At 38.2% G+C, this 16,863-nt stretch overlaps 1 protein-coding gene across 1 annotated transcript; it reads left to right on the top strand.

Annotated features, from left to right (window-relative positions):
* The first annotated feature begins 522 nt into the window (after positions 1 to 522).
* ajm1 (apical junction component 1 homolog) lies at positions 523 to 15,309 on the top strand. The gene is made up of 2 exons (XM_079608126.1): positions 523 to 695; positions 11,522 to 15,309. The coding sequence occupies exon 2, from the start codon at positions 11,575 to 11,577 to the stop codon at positions 14,860 to 14,862; it is 3,288 nt and encodes a 1,095-aa protein (XP_079464252.1). The 5' UTR covers positions 523 to 695; positions 11,522 to 11,574; the 3' UTR covers positions 14,863 to 15,309.
* The last annotated feature ends 1,554 nt before the right edge of the window (positions 15,310 to 16,863 follow it).

The raw sequence follows: 16,863 nt of genomic DNA, 5'->3' as shown, positions 1-16,863 counted from the left end.
GTGAGTAAATGATGACAGAAACCCTTATTTTTTGTATGAACTATCCCTTTAAATGTGTCTGCAAACCCTGTGATATGCTGTTTAATGGCTGTTTCCCACTGTGACTGCTGGTGTTCACAAATTTCATAAAGTCAACATGGTTAATGGTTTGCATCTTTATACGTTGGGCTGCCCAATAATAATAATTTATTATTGATGTTTATTTTGATGTTGTTGTTGTTTTTACTTTGATCTTGCACTATTTTGATGATACTCCAAATTATTTCAAAGAATACAGCGGTATTACTAGGCTACTACTTCTCTATAAAATCCATAGTATTGTATTTGATATCATCGCTATACCATGGCACTCCTATACTACTGTCTTGTAAGGGCAGACACGGAATATACAGCGTTTCAGTGCTTTAATACTACTTTTATGTTACATTTATAGCCAAAGGCGTCGCCCCGCCCCTTTAAACGCGTGCTAGCCGCGTCCGCCCCTTTTGAACGCATATTAGACGCATTGGACGCCGGTGCTGAGGAGACGCGCGCGGATAGTAACGCCATAGATGCGCTCAGCTGAGGCGTGCGAACGACGCGATTCTCCGATACTACAGCCGCTTTCACGCTCAAATGCGACTCTCGGCACATTATAAAGCATAAGCGCTTTATATGATGGATGTATATGTGCGATTGGCGGATGGATTAACACGGTAAGAGCATCGCGTGATCTCTGTGTGCAGTGCGCGTGACAGATGAGCAGCTTTTCTGACATTGACATTGAAAACACGCGCATCGATATTTGACAGATGACTTTATCGAATGCATGCGATCGGCGGGGATGTACGGAAGGATCTGTTGGTGTGGAGATGGTGTGTGTGTGAGTTATTGCGCATGATGCTGTAGGTAATGAATGCATTGCTCATACGGGAGGAATATCCTGAAACCTCCAGCTTTATGCATTGCATATATGCATGATCATTTAGTGGGAGTCTGCAATATGAGTTATGCAGTAACAACCGCGTATTCGCATTGATTATCTTGTGCATGCAACTTATTTATTGCATGCAACAGACATTACCCATAGTGTTCATTTGCCATATGTGATGATGTCATTATTGTTATTAATATCGTTGTGTAATGCAGTCGTTGATGTTTCGACGCCGGGAGAGGCATGGCCAGGGCTGGGGAACCTACTAGTGAAAGTGAACTAACCTCTAATGATGCCTGATGAAATGGTCTACTTGTCACGTGATGTGGGATGCTCTGGGGCCATACGTCATCGTACGATGGTGCCTAGAGACTCTAATGTTGCATGCTGGAGCTGCAGTGTGCACGAGAGCAGGTTTGCATGACAGAAACCCTTTTTAATACATATTTAAAGGAATAATTTGGCAATTATATCATTATTTGCCCCGCCTCATCTAATTCCGAGCTTGCATGCTGCTATATTTTTCAGTGGAAAGACAAAAAGACGATTTTTAATATCTCTTTTCCATACAAGGACAGTTCATATAGTGACCATGGCTGTGATGTTATTTCTCCTAAAGACCTTTAACCTTATTATCCTGCCCTTGTGAAAAAGAAGTACACTTGCAAAGTAAAATGTAGTTATACTTTAAAGTGAAACATTTAATTTGACATTATCACAAAGTGCACTTTTAAAAGAGACAGTCATGAAAGTGTATTCTCTTCTCTACACTTTAGTGGCCCTTTAATTTTATTAATATTATATTATCTGCAAGCACATTTGTTTTAAATACACATATCATTCGAAGGGTGGTCTAAAAAATCTTCTATTTTTTTTTATTTATTTTTTTAGAAAGTTTAAATCTTTAAGTCTTTAAGTTTTAACCAAACTAAACGCGTGGCAAAAACTCTGTGTTTGCTGCATCTTTTATCCAAGGAGAAATCATTCTAGATCATATTTATCTATCATATCATATTTATCTATCTATGGCATATAATATAATTGAACAAAAAGTTAAAAAAAAAAAAGTTATTCTCTGATAATCTGAAGAAATTTAATTCAGGATTACATTCAGATTCAAATAAAACATCATTATTTTTCAAATACAGGCTAACAAAGGTGCAAGATTGAGATTCGAGAGTTAAGACATTTTAGTGAATAATGATTAAAATGTTATATTTAGTTTCTCAAACTAAGCTCTCATACTTCAGAAGACTTAGAGTATAATGCACAACTCATGTGAACTACTTGAATAATCCTTTCACTTTGTTTATTTCAACTTGACAGATATAGTCACTGCGAACTGTGGAAGAAAGCTGAATTCTCCTTTGGTTTTCCATAGAAAAGAACATAAATTGAAGCATTTCTTTGACTGATCAGTCCTATGCGATGATAACTGTCCACAGGAAACGCTGTTGCCTTCAGTCTCACTGAAACCTCATTAAACTCAGTCAAAATTGCATTACACACAATATTCTCTCTCTCTCTCTCTCTCTCTCTCTCTCTCTCTCTCTCTCTCTCTCTCTCTCTCTCTCTCTCTCTCTCTCTCTCTCTCTCTCTCTCTCTCTCGTGCGTGTGTTGCACGGGCTGTCTCTTATACATTACACACACGCTCAACTGACTCATATGTTCCTATTTTTACTCCATATCCAAAAGCATCCACTGCATTATTTGTGCATCTGTAAGAAAACAGAGTCAGGACCGTTCCAAGAGGTCACATCATCAGAAATCATAAATCATGTTCAGTGAAGAAGAGCTCAGTGAAACTATCAAAACCTGCTTTAACTTTCAGAAATCCAAATATTCACCCAGCCTCAAAAGATAATATGGAGAAAGTAGAACAGATACTATTATTCCTATGTTGCTGTGTTATTTTAGTATTGCTTATAGTATATTCATTCATATTTGGAATCGGCTTTTATTGTAATATTTTCCGTTTAATATTTTTCCATGTGCTTTTGTCATATTTTGTTTTTATATATATTTAGTCTCTTTAGATTCATACTTGTAAGTCACTTTGGATAAAAGCGTTGACTATTAATAAATGTAAATTGGTTTATATCAGTTTAGTTTTTTACTTATTTTAGTACTTCAACTTAATTTCATATAGCTTAATATTATATTGTATTTATGTCAGCTTTGTTGCAGTTAAAGAAAATTATTTTTATTAATAGATGTAGTTTTAGTTAACAATAACAGCATTATTTGTTGGGAAGCAAGTAACTGAACGCAATGCTAAATTATCTTAATTACATTTTTCATCCCGAGTGGCTTCGATGTTTCATTTGACTAGTTCATTTAAACAAACTGGCTAAACTATGGCACACATTAGGGTGCTGATTAATTGCTTGTTTATGTGCATTAATATATTAAGTTTGATTGTGTCACTCTAGTAATCCCTATTGTTTTTTTGCCAGATATATAGTGCTCTTTCTATTTGAATCATAATCTGATAATTGGGGAGTGTAGTTTAAAAGAACTTTAGATATGCCATCTTATATAACTTCAGAAGTTTTAACTACTTCTTAAAAGCACTAAAAAATACCGTTCCTAAAGGACTGTAGTTGAAATACTTTAAATTATAAATGTAGCTTGGCATGTAGAATATGACTATTTTTGATGTAACTGTAACTGGGCCGCAGTGAAAAAATAAATAAAGTGATGATAACTGTATGATATGGCCCTTTTATTAGTGCATGACCTCAAAGTGTTCCGGCCATATGTAATTTCTCCTGGACCGAAGTCCTGATGTTTAGTTATTTTTAGCTTGTTTTCTACATGCCCTCACATCCTCATGTGAAAAGCTTTGCTATCTCCGCTCTGGCCATTGCATCTTTCTGTTTGCTCACACGGGTCAAGGAGCTTCAACAAAGCACGATTCACTCAAAAGCCTTTCATTGAAGAGGCCTTTCCCACACACCAGGAACACAGCGGCTGTTTCCAGCTTCCAGCCCTGTGGTTATGAGTGTGTGTGTGTGGTTAGATGATGCTTATGAAGTCTGCATGTCCTGCTTTTAGTATGTAATGATTTTGCTTCTATCGTCACTGACGGGCGGAATATATATATATATATATATATATATATATATATATATATATATATATATATATATATATATATATATATATAATTATTTTTTTTAATCACTACTATTGGTCGCCCTTTACGCCTGTATGTGGGTTTTGCTAAATATTTAACCAATGAAAAGTATTAAAAAGAGCTTGTGACTAAATGTCGTATCTCTATTGGCTCCTCAAACTGTCAGTCAAACATCATAACTCCGCCCCGCCTCTATATGAATGAAGTGCTGCACACATCTCTGCTTGTTTGCAATGCAAAGGTAAATCAGAACTGGTTGTTTGAATAAGTACAGCATTTTCTTTACTCAAGGAACAATATATATAGACTAATGTTTTATGTATTTGCGAAGTGGAGAAGAGTGTCTTAGTGTAGCATGTGTGGTCTTAAATAGTGTATAATAACATGAGATTTTGGCCAAATGACAGAAAAAAGCGAGCGCCCACATAGCTACAATTCATGTTGATGAAACAATGGTGTCCAAAATCTTCTGAAATTCAGTGGTCAAAAACTACTCCATTTGAGCTTGATTTTGGGAAAAATGGTAATAAAATAATGACATAAGCAAGTGTCTGACCATATATAAAGCCACAATATCAACTTTGAGAATGCAGTGTTTAATTATTTCAAATATACAGTGTGTTTTCATTTCCGGAAAAGTAGCGTTTTTTCCTCAACAGACGGTAATGATAAGTTTATATAATGTTCTACAGATAGATAAGTTTGTCTGGTGATTCTAGTCTGGGTGAATCATATGAAGTGTGTCTGGGTCATATCTCACCCCAAAAAGTGCGTTTTAAAGCCATTATCATGACAATTTCAAAATTTTTCTTTTGATTTTGGGGTGAAATATATGCCGTTTCCAGTGAGATGCACAATTTGAAAGCAGAATATCTTGCAAACTCAAAATTGTCCAATACATTTTTGTGTTGCAACAATAAAAACAACAAACGTGCATTTTAAAACCATTATCATGACAATTTCGTGTTTTTTCTTTCGTTTTAGGGACGAAATATACCATTTTTAGTGAGATGCACAGCACTAAATGTGAAAGCAGAACCTATTGTGGATCAGAAATCAGGTTCAGACTTGCAAACTGGATATTTTCACATGGATTATTGTGTGGCATAATTTTGTGGCCGTGTACATTGGGGTGTTTCCTGACCCGCAGCTCGTCCTCAGGGCATGTTGTGGTCCGTGTTTGACTTGGCCTGATTCCGATTTTATGAGACAAACTCCTGTCCTGTTCACGAGTGGAAGTGGATTACAGAGATTAGAGATTGAGGAGCACAGATTGACTGACAGCACAGACACTACACAAAGACAAGGTCATAAACTGGGAAGCTCGTTGGCTGGGAATATGATGGAGTTGTCAGGATCAGCCGGGAATAACCATCCAACATGGTCTCCTAATGTCAATCTCTTTCTGAATATCACTTTTCCATGAATGTTTAAAGACCATATAGAGAATAGGAATATAAGAATAGTATAATCACCCAAAAATGTATTCTTCATTTATTTACAGTGAATTGTGTTAGAGCCTTTCATTTAAAGATGTATACACATCTTCACATTACAAATCTTTAAGTTATCATTTGACAAGTTGACTGTCATAAAACTCTAGAAGGCACAGGTTTATTCAAACAACCAGTTCTGATTTACGCTGTCAGAAATGTTTAATACCTTTGCATTGCAAACAAGCAGAGATGTGTGCAGCACTTCATTCATATAGAGGCGGGGCGGAGTTATGATGTTTGACTGACAGTTTGAGGAGCCAATAGAGATAGGACATTTAGTCACAAGCTCTTTTTAATACTTTTCATTGGTTAAATATTTAGTAAAACCCACAGACAGGCGTAAAGGGTGACCAATAGTAGTGATAAAAAAAAATGTAAATATGGAGATATTTCGTCCTACAGCGACGATATGCAAGCAAAATCATTAAATACTAAAAGCAGGAAATGCAGACTTTATAAGCATCATCTAACATCTAATGAGCTTGATGCTCAACATTTAAATTGTTTGCTGTAGCAGATTTCAGCGCAGAGTCCTTCTGAACCCTCCCACTTCCCCAGCTCCACCTGTATAGATCTGCTGAGGGTCATTTCATTAAAACTATTTGTGTCAAGTCAAGTCATCTTCATTTATATAGCGCTTTTAATAATGTAGATTGTTTCAAAGCTGGTTTACAGTGATAAACGTATAATTTAAGATAACAGATTGTTTTGGCTATATAGCGGTTCTTGAATAAAGATATTCTCCAGCTAAAGTTAGTTTTGATTGATTCACTTCCGTCGCAACGATCATTAGTTATTAAATTAGAGACCCTAAGACGACACTGTTCTCTCTACACAGACTTTAAACGCGAACCTGTGAGAAACGCTGATGGCGCTCACGTGCACATCAAGAATTAATTCTATAGTTATGTGCATTTGAATATATGTGCGCAGGTTTTTAATTCCCTACAAACCAAGCTTTAACAAACTACTTGTCTGGCCTTAAAATTTTGATACTGAATTGTATCACTACGGGGTAGATACGCGAATTTCCACAATGCTTTATCTGTAGAGTGGTAAAGGGATCCTCCATAGGGAGAGGCTAGTTGGCACTTGACATCGGGTCTAGGCGAAAGTACTTCGTCAGATCTGGATCCGGCAGGCTGCGGGAAAACTTCGGGATAAACAAAGACACTAATATTAGCGTAGATGCCATTCTTCTTATGATGTAACGAGTACATCAGGATTTAAGGGAAGTGTTCCCAGTTCCGGCTGACCTAATCTATGCAGCCTAACATTGAGTTATAGAAGTCTATAATGTGTTATGTGTATGCTAGGTCAAAGAGACGTGTCTTTAATCTAGCTTTGAACTGACAGAGTGTGTCTGCTTCCCGGACAATGGTAGGAAGACTGTTCCAAAGTTTTGGTGCTAAATTGGAAAAGGATCTACCGCCAGCAGTCGATTTTGATATTCTAGGTATTATTAACTGGCCGGAATTTTGAGATCGCAGTAGACGTGAAGGACTATAATGTGTTAAGAGCTCGCTCAAATACTGCGGAGCTAAACCATTTAGTGCTTTGTAAGTAATCAGCAATATTTTAAAATGTTTACGATGTTTAATAGGCAGCCAATGCAGTGTTGACAGAACCGGGCTAATATGGTCATACTTCCTGGTTCTGGTAAGAACTCGAACATCTAACATGAATGTATTGGCAGTAGTGTAGCAGATCTATTCCACCAAGACCAAATACATTAACATTGATGACAACAAATCCATTACCATGCTGAACTCTTCCGAGGGTTGTCATGATAGAAATATACTTATCTCTGTCAGTCCCATTCTGTAAATGATTCACAAATCTGCACGTTTAAAATAATTCAGATGGAAAATCTGTTTCAGATCACTAATGATAAAGTCTATAAAAAAATATATCACATTTTGTTGTGGCAATAATTAGCCAGAATGTTCCCCCTTCTTATTCAGCATGGACACATTAAATTGACAAAGCGACTGTAAGTACATGTATAATGTTACAAAAGATTTCTATTTCAAATAAATCAACTTTCTATTCAGAGGAATCCTGAAAAAAACATTATCAGGTTTTCAAAAAACATATGAAACTGTTTTCAATATTGATAATATGAGACTTCTTTCAAAAACATTAAAAAATCCTAAACTTTTGACTGAATAAATCTATTCAACGCAACTCGCATATATTGCAGGTGAAACTCTAGTATGTTAATGAAAGTAAAGGACCATTTTTGCACCTATTATCCATTTATCTGTGTAGAGAAGTCTGTCTTATCAAAGTTTAGATTAGATTCACATCAGTCGAGACATTGGGTGTCACCAGATCAGTTTGAACAGATGGTAATTCTCAAGGCCTCACGGGAGCGGGACGTTTGTTTTGATGGTGTCTGACATCAATGATTTTTCAGATCAGCCCATTTGTTACAGTACATCCCATAATCAGTTGATTTTTTCCATGGTTTTCTGGTGTCCTCATGTCAAGTGTTTATTGTTAACTCTGTCCTCGGTTTCTGCAGTGGTCGTTTAGCAGCTCAGGCTGCAGGATTGGGAGGTTTTTGTTTTAAAGCCTTTCACAAGACTCCCATTGTCCCCCGTATCAAATGGGCTCATTATGCAAAATTAGCGCTGGGCCTTCGGCGTGGATTGGGCCGCATTGGCAGTCCTCACATTAGCATGGAAAGCTCCTGTTCAAGACTGCATTGCATTATGAGTGCAGACTGCTATTGATAAGACTGATGAATTCACATCAAGAAATAATCACTGGGTGTGTTAAAAAGCTTGAAAAGTCTGAGCAAGACTCCTTGACTTTCATTTGTGGCTTTACATTTTGTGATATTTTTTGTGATATTGTTTCTCATGCAAAATGATTTAAGCTGACCCCACCATAGACTGCTTTGTGATTTTACATGTCTACTAAGGCTGAGTTAAAAATACAGATTTATCTCGTTTTGAATAGGGCTGGGTATCGATTCAGATGTTCAGATCAATTCAATTCGATTTCAATTTACAAGCTCTAAATTCGATTCGATTTCGATTCTCGATTCAATTTCGATTATAAATTAGATTTCGATTCCCGATTCAACTCAATGAATATAGATTTAATACAAATCCTATATTTATATATACGTAAAAAAACGGTGAACAAAAGTTTACAAGTGGTTAATTAATAAAAAAAGAAATTAAGTATATCTGTATATTAAACTCTTTTTATTTTAGGTACACTTGGGTACATTAAAACCCAACTTCAAATGCATACAATGAATAGACAGGATTTTGATGGAAGATGAAAAATTGATGCTGAAAATTGGACAAGTCAGAACAGTCGCAAGCCTTGATCAAACAGGGTCAGGTTATTTTATGTTTAAGAGAAAACTACCTTAAAATCTCACAGCATTCGCTGTAACGTGGAGGCTGCTAGCCTATGAACTGTAGGAAAACTAATACTGGCTTTTGGGTGATAGATTAGCCTAATAAATATGGGGGGAAAAAATAGATTTTTGGCCTTTGAGAATCGATTTTGAATCGACCACATTTAAAAAATCGATTAATCGAAAAATCTTTTTTTTTTTTGCCCAGCCCTAGTTTTGAACAACCGATAACGATTCTTAAATCTTACATTTTACAGCTGGATAAAAGTCCGATTTCCATGTATTTAATGGATTCTTCATTGATAGATGTATCTGTAGTGCATTGTGTATACAGTAAAGAGGAAAGCACCTATCAAGGAAACATGTGGTGGTAAAGAGGCTCATATGTTCAATAATTCACATCCATCTGTATCTCTGCGGAGTCTGCGCTGGGTTAAAAGGGTCAGCTGGCATCAGCATAGTGCGATGAGAGGGGAGATGGCACAGTACAGGCACGTTCACACACTTTACAGATGACAGGGTCAAAGGCCACGGATAAGCCTTGACTCTTGAGTCTCGTTGCTGTATTTGGTGATTTTCACTGAGATGCTGGACAAATGCTCCTGTTAACCTTCATAGCAAAACTGTACTGGATAAAAAATGGTGTAGCATTTACTTTGAAGCAATTTTCACTCAGAAATTGCTAGTAAATTTCACAAATTATTACATAGAAATGGTATTTAATTAAAAATGTTTTACTAAATTCAAGATGCATTATGCATTACTCTAAGTTATGTTTAGGCATCTTGTTGACTGTTTAACTAACTTTAACCTTCTCACCAAGACTCAATGTTGCATTTCTGTAAACCAGATTTCCTTTCATCATCTCAGCTAATGCATCTGCCAATTGATCCTACATTTTTTCTTTGACTGTTTTCAAGTAAGGATATTATTTTTTATGAACTAATGATGCATTTCCAAATCAGTTGTTTTACAAGGACAAGACATTATCTTGCACACAACTATGGTGATGACTATAACCCTATTCAGACAGGACTAGTTTTCGAGGGGGACGTTATAGAAATTTGTGTTTCACAGACGTACTTTGCGATTTTTAATCCCGTCCGAATCTGCCAAATCTGTTTTTCTCACACAATCTCAGTAAAAATGCAACAGTCCTCTGAGAAATTGAATACCGTCCGAATGTGAATGTCTGTGATTGCTGATGTTGTATTATCCTAACACTTCTCCTCATGTGTTTTTGGAGCTACCGTTTGCGCACTTCTTCATTTCCTTTCAATATGGATTGAAATTATCAATTGGATAAAATTATATAAAAAATAATTAAATTAAACAACATATATGTCTGTAAGGCCCACATCCCCAGTCCCGCCTCTGTAATAAACATGGAGATGTTAGTACCGTTCAAATCCAGACATAAATCACAGATGTCGAGTGATAAGAATTGTAACAAGTCATTTAGAAAGCTAGTCCCGTCCGAACAGGGCTTATGCATATGTTGGTAGACAGCGGGTGTTTCATACAAATGCAGTTACTCGATTGTGTGACACAACGTGAAAAGCTGCCAGACAAATGCTGCGTGAGTAAGCAGCGTCTGGGGATATACATGTTTGTAGAGGTTTCAGTTCCTCCTTTACATAATGTCTGTCGTAGAAACACGATGTGATTAGCTGAATCTGATCAACTTAGCAGTAGGGAGTGTGTAGAAGCTCTTGAATACTATTTCATCTCTCTTTTGCAATAAAATAAACATTTAGATGTGGAAATAAATGTGATTTGAAGTGTTTGTGTAACACTCCTGAAAAGGGAGAAAATAATTAACGAGGGAACGACATGGATGAGGTGCTTCATCAATGGTGGTTTGATTGTATCTTTAATGACTTCATGCATTATTTCAGTTGTGTCCTCTACAACACCGCAGGAACTACAATATCGTTCTTCATGACAAATGATTGCACCTGTTTAGACAAGCCTTCAAAGAGCCTAATATAGACTCAAGACACTATTTCTGTCCTGCCTTCATCCAGCAGATTTGAATTGATGAAAGTTGAATTTGAAACCATGCATAAGAGATAAAAAGGTTTAGATTTACATAAGTGTTCTTAAGAGGTTTACCATTCCAAGATATTTCAAAGGTGAAAAGAAGGGTTTTTGTATTAGGGATTCAGTGCAATTCTGTTGAGCCCTCTCACTGTTTGTACTATGATGGTTATGAGATGATGTTGTTGCCAGGGGAAACATCATCCTCTGGCAACCACCTCCAATTTACTCGCACACATCCTGCCAACTTATTTTGCTGAACAACGCAATGCAGTTGAAGCCATTCAGAATCAGAAATACGTTTATTTGCCACGTACATCTGCACTGAATCTTTTCTTGATGAGTCACTCTATAAGGTTATGCGATACTAATCAACTATAGAATACTAAATATTGTGCCGTTATTGTTGACCATATTAAATTTAGGCTATTTAAAATTAGTGTTTTGTGGCTATCATCCAGTTCCCAAAAACACTCTTTGCATTCATGCTTTTTTTCATGCAACACTTTTTTTTAATCCAACTAATTTTGTTTTGTTTTCTCCCTCTCTTGCAGGGAACCTTAACCTAAACTAATTTAATGGGGGAAATTAGAAGAGTCTCATTAAGATGACACGCACAGATCCACCTGACATATTAGTATCAACTGTGTATCAAGATGTCAAAGTGAATTCCCTCTCGACCCACTCCAAAGCCTGTCATCCCTCAAAACAATGTGATTCCCCATCCATCAGGAAACTGGAGAACACTCGAAAAAGCAAAAAGAGGCACTGCCGTAGCTTTGACACTGAGTCTATGGACAAACTCCGATATCATACAATAGCAATGGAGTACCCATACCGAAGGGCTGAAAGGTACGCGGCCAATCCAGATGTTACCTGGAACGCCTTAGGTCGCCAACAAGGGCATGGACTCCATCGGTTTTCTTCCCCAGACATATTAAGCTACCGTCTCACCTCCCAGCCAATGACTGCTGAGATGTCTGGTGAAATTGCTGTAACAGAACAAAAGAGGAGGACTAGATCTAGAAGTGCCTCACGGGTTCAGACCAGCCTAACTCCTGTATCATTTGATGCATCCCCTCCAGTGGCAAGGAGGGGTCGGGAAACTCAAAGAGCACATAAAAACCCTCAGCCAAGGCCAGAAATTTCCCCAAGGAGAGAGTCTTCCTATGCTGCCACAAGGGCACATTTAAACGAAGTACACCCCATCAAACTGCAGCCGCAGAGGAGTGATACAAGCAGGTATTCCCCTGTATATGTGTCTGAAGGCACTGATGAAGGAAGGCCAGAGAAACCTGCTACTAGTCCTCATGTTCGGTGCCGAGTGGACATCAAACCGGATGAGTCGGCCATGCAGCAAGGTGGCCGAAAGGCAGCTACATGCCATGTGGACATACCTTGGCAGAAGTATCCTAGCAGTGACAGTCGGAGTCTGACAGTGCCTCGCCATTTCTCCACTTCGAGGACACCAACTCCCACTGAATCCTTCACGGGAGAGTACAGGCAGGCGTACCAGTATTCACAAAGTATGCCAAACAGCTACATGCAGCCTATGGAGATCCCTTTACAAAAGGTGGCCTCACCACGGGAGCCAAGGGAACACTATGGACGGGAACGAAGGGCTCATTCAAGCCCCAACGTGCCAACTAAATTCTTCTATGCAGAGGATTTGGGGAAGTATGGATCTTCAGCTCCATCAAGGACTTATTATCAAGATGACCGATACAGCATTCCAAGCCAACCCTACTCACCTAAAGTACAATATGTACAAGATCCAAGGACTCGCATTGTTCATACTGTACCTTCCCGGACATATTTCTCAGAAATTGACCACTACCATTACCCTGGACAGTCTGCATACTCTAAACACTATGCTGCAAGTGAGCCAGGGGCATATATAATACAGACACCTCCAGCAAGGACTTACTATGGCGATGACCCAAGGACATATCAGATTCAAACAACTCCTCACCGGATCTTCTACATGGCCGACCCATACACGCAACCAATGGAGCATCATATTCCTGCAAGGGCATATTACACAGAGGGAAGACGACATGCCCGTGTGGTGCAGCCACAATCTGAGGATTGGTACGGCTCCGAGGTATCGGGCTACTCTAGCCATTACCCTTCCTCATATGTCTCACAGGTTACTCCCACAAAAGTTAGAAAAGAGCCAAAGCACACAACTTGGTATGCCAACCCATGCATGGAGCCAGCAAGAACCGTAACAGACCCAAGACCATACTCAAGATCTTGGGATAACATCCTCGATACCCACGTAGAGCGGGAACAGCCTGTACCCCGAGGGAAAAGTGATGAGAATCTTCTTTGTCAGGGGATAGAAACTTCAAGTGAAAGACCTAAACCTGTGGTTGTCAATCTTTCAAGCTCACCAAGGCGTTATGCTGCACTGTCCTTATCTGAAAACTCTTTGATTGACAAAAGTCCAACTGAGGCCATGAGCTCTTCAAGTAAGCTGTGGTATGTCACACCTGAAATTACCATTACAGACAATGATATCAGACCAGGTATTCTTAGTAAATCAGAAGGACGCTCAGCAAGTTGGGATGTCCTGGATTCAAAAAGTGCCCCAAATCAAGAAGCCCCTCAACGTGAAGCAAAATCCCGCTCTGGAGAATCTACCAAAGAGAAACCGCACGGCAGCACATCCCTACAACAAAGTTTAGAGCAGCTTGATGAGCTTCTAGCTGACCTTGTCGTCGATTACAAGCCTCCAGCCAGGACCAGTGAGGAACTGCTTGATCAACTCAAAAAGCTCATTGATGAAGAAGAAGCAGTATCTTCATCAAGAAAGGATTCAATGGCAGGATCTGAAAGTGGCATGCCCCTTGACAAACAACCCACCTCAATAAAAATAGATCCTGAAACACTTAGAGACACTGATGGGAGTTGTGATGGGCTGAGAAGTACAGAAGAGTGCTCCCCTGACCAGAGTCCAGATGAGGACGACACGATGATGTGTTCAAACAATAAATGCCGTCGGACTGAGACCTTGTTTAACGCCTGCCTCTACTTTAAATCCTGCCACAGCTGCTATACTTACTACTGCTCTCGCAACTGTCGCCGCGAGGACTGGGATGTCCACAAGGAGAGCTGCCTCTATGGGCGAATCGGCAGTGTGTGCCGCCACATTATTAAGCACTGCCGAGAGACCGCAGAGGTCCACAAAGCTTTCTCCCGCATAGCCAAAGTTGGATACTTGTCTCGTGGCAGGGGTGTCCTGTTTTTGGGATTTCCAAATCCGGGTTCATCCACAAGTTTCCTTCAGTTTGGACTAGAAAGTCTGCTCATGACGCCAACATACTTATCTCTCCGTGAGCTGGAGAGCTTCAAAGATAACCTTGGGGAATATTGCAAGGAGCTCCAAGAGGCGGGAAAGGAATATGACCCTAATGAATGTTTTCTCTTGAATGTATCCATCGCTGTTGGTGATAAAGTGCCTGACGGACCATCGCCAAGGGTCCAAGCCCCAACCGTCAGGAAATTTGCCAAGATTGCTCTTGCTTCCTACAGCCCAGAAAAGAAGGTCCATCGGAAGGAAAGTGAAATGGAGACGTTGATCCTGACCCCACCACCAGGTATGGCTGACATTGACAAGGAAGGTGAGGAGGGAAGGAAAGCCAGGGAGATCTGCTTCATCAACATTCAGCGAGAGTTGAGGATACGAGGGGTGTTTCTTCGCCACGAGTATCCCAATGTCTACCAAAAACTCTGTGAGTTTGTTGAAAGCAACCGGAGGTTCACGCCCACTACTATTTACCCTATTGATAAAAGGACCGGCAAGCAGTTTATGTGCATGATAATGGCAGCCTCCGAGCCACGAACTTTGGACTGGGTAGCCAACCCACATCTCTTAGATGACATTATTTAAACAAGTGCACCTTTTATATATTAAAGCATAGATCTCACAATAGTACATATCTAAATATATCAAGCTTATTTGTAATACATGTTTGTAGATATGTATTTTGTTAATGGAAAAAAATGTATTCATGTCTGCAAGGTCAGTATTATTCAATATTGGAATATTGCCCATCAGATGTTGAATATGAGTAATTCACTTTTTTTTCTTTTTTTCTTTATTAACTTGGTATCTAGACCCAGCTTTTGTTAATTTATGCTTCACTGGCAATTACTGCCCTCCTGTTTCTTTGTAGCAATTCTCTTTTGATATTCTGTTATTGTTCATGAAAAAAGAGAGAAAAAAACAATCTTCTATTTATTTTATCAATCTACAGAATGATGTACTTAGAGACAGAGCTGAATATTTTTTCCTATGCAAAAAAAAAGAAAGAAAAAAAAGCCAACATTGTCCCGCAAAAATGTTGAAAATGTTTTGGCTAAAGAAATATGGTACTATATTTCTTTTAATCTCAAAAAAAAAAAATGTATTTTTAATACAGGCATTATTATATTATATTAATTATTATATTATATTATTAACATACTTTTAGTGATTTTGTGATTGGCACAAACTTAAAGAGTGACTTAATAATGCAGAGTAGAATCACAGTACACACAAAGGGCTGTGGATTATCCACGGTCTACTAAATGTACTTTGAGGAACGGCTTTAATTAAAAAGAGAGCTGCTTAGAATCAAGCAACACCTAGAATTTTGTGCTCCAACCTGGTAAACTCATTTTTGTAAATGGTTTGTTATTTAGCTTTCAATTTAATGAAGTAATTGGTGCTTTTTATGTATGGTTAGTAGAATTACTTGAGCAATAATGAACTTGAAGACAAAACCTGGAAAATAGTGGTGTCAGTGATGTGCTGCACATTAGGTGTTGGCCGGTACTGTTCCATCAGAAACACTGTGAACTGAGTTATCTCTTATATGCGTGTCACTTGATAGAGTTTCCTTGTGATCACCTATTAGACTTGGAAATATTTTAGTAGTTGTTAAGATTATGATGAGGGATATGAGAAGATGCAACTGTAGTTTTGTCTCTAGAAAAAATGGAATCAGAGTTGCTGTATGGTATATTGGTTATTAAGCTTGGAAAAATAGTATATATATATTTTTTTTTTTTTTTTTTTTTTTGTGGTTTTGTTTGCACAAATACTGGTTTTGCATTTAGATTTTACATTCAACAATGCAAATGCAACATGTGGTGGCAAAACAGCACTGATTCTTGAGCTACTGCACAAAATGGCTTACATTTTGATCTGCCATTTAGGCCTGTTAACAGCTAGCAACACCAATTAATAGATCCATGCAAAAACAAAATCAACACTCAGATGTCAAGCATGTCAGAGATAGAAATATACAGTCTGTTTAAAACCATCCTGCATTATCAATTCACTTTACAGTGTAACATCTTGTCATATAAAGTATTTGACCTAACAGTACACACTTTAACCTGTCGGTGTTGACAAAAGGAAAATAAGTAATTTTAAGCAGCAGATCATTCCTCTAAAATGATATGGCACATTTTGTTTGTGTGTGTGTGTGTGTGGCCTGTTTTGTCCCAGTGCTCGAGAATCAGTGAGCTGATACCTGTAAAACGTTGTCACGTACTTGCAGTTTGTTCCTATTTCACCACAAAGCGGGTTTTCTCCTCCTTGAGTTTCCTAGTTATACTTTGTTCGAGAAATCCGTCCACTGCTTTATTGATGAATTCATGTCATAGCACAACCCTGTCTGATCTCAGAACAGCTATAGCACATGTTCCAGGTGATTTTGCCCAGCTGAGTGTAAATATACAGTGGTAAACAGACAGAAAGGATTGCATGTGATTCTATTTTTTCTATCTCATTACATTAATATAGCCTAATTAACCTGCCTGAATATTTGATATTTGAAAATATGCTGTATATGAGGGATAAAGTATATAGTAAAATATATGATTATATATAGCTATAGTAGGA

Source organism: Phoxinus phoxinus (genome assembly GCF_949152265.1).
Source record: "Phoxinus phoxinus genome assembly, chromosome: 3".
Classification (NCBI taxonomy): domain Eukaryota; kingdom Metazoa; phylum Chordata; class Actinopteri; order Cypriniformes; family Leuciscidae; genus Phoxinus; species Phoxinus phoxinus.
Note: the sequence above shows the minus strand (reverse complement) of the source record. Positions and strands in the feature narration are given on the sequence as shown.

Excerpts from the sequence above, each read along its gene's own strand:
- ajm1 (XM_079608126.1), top strand. The coding sequence starts at position 11,575 with ATGACACGCACAGATCCACCTGACATATTAGTATCAACTGTGTATCAA.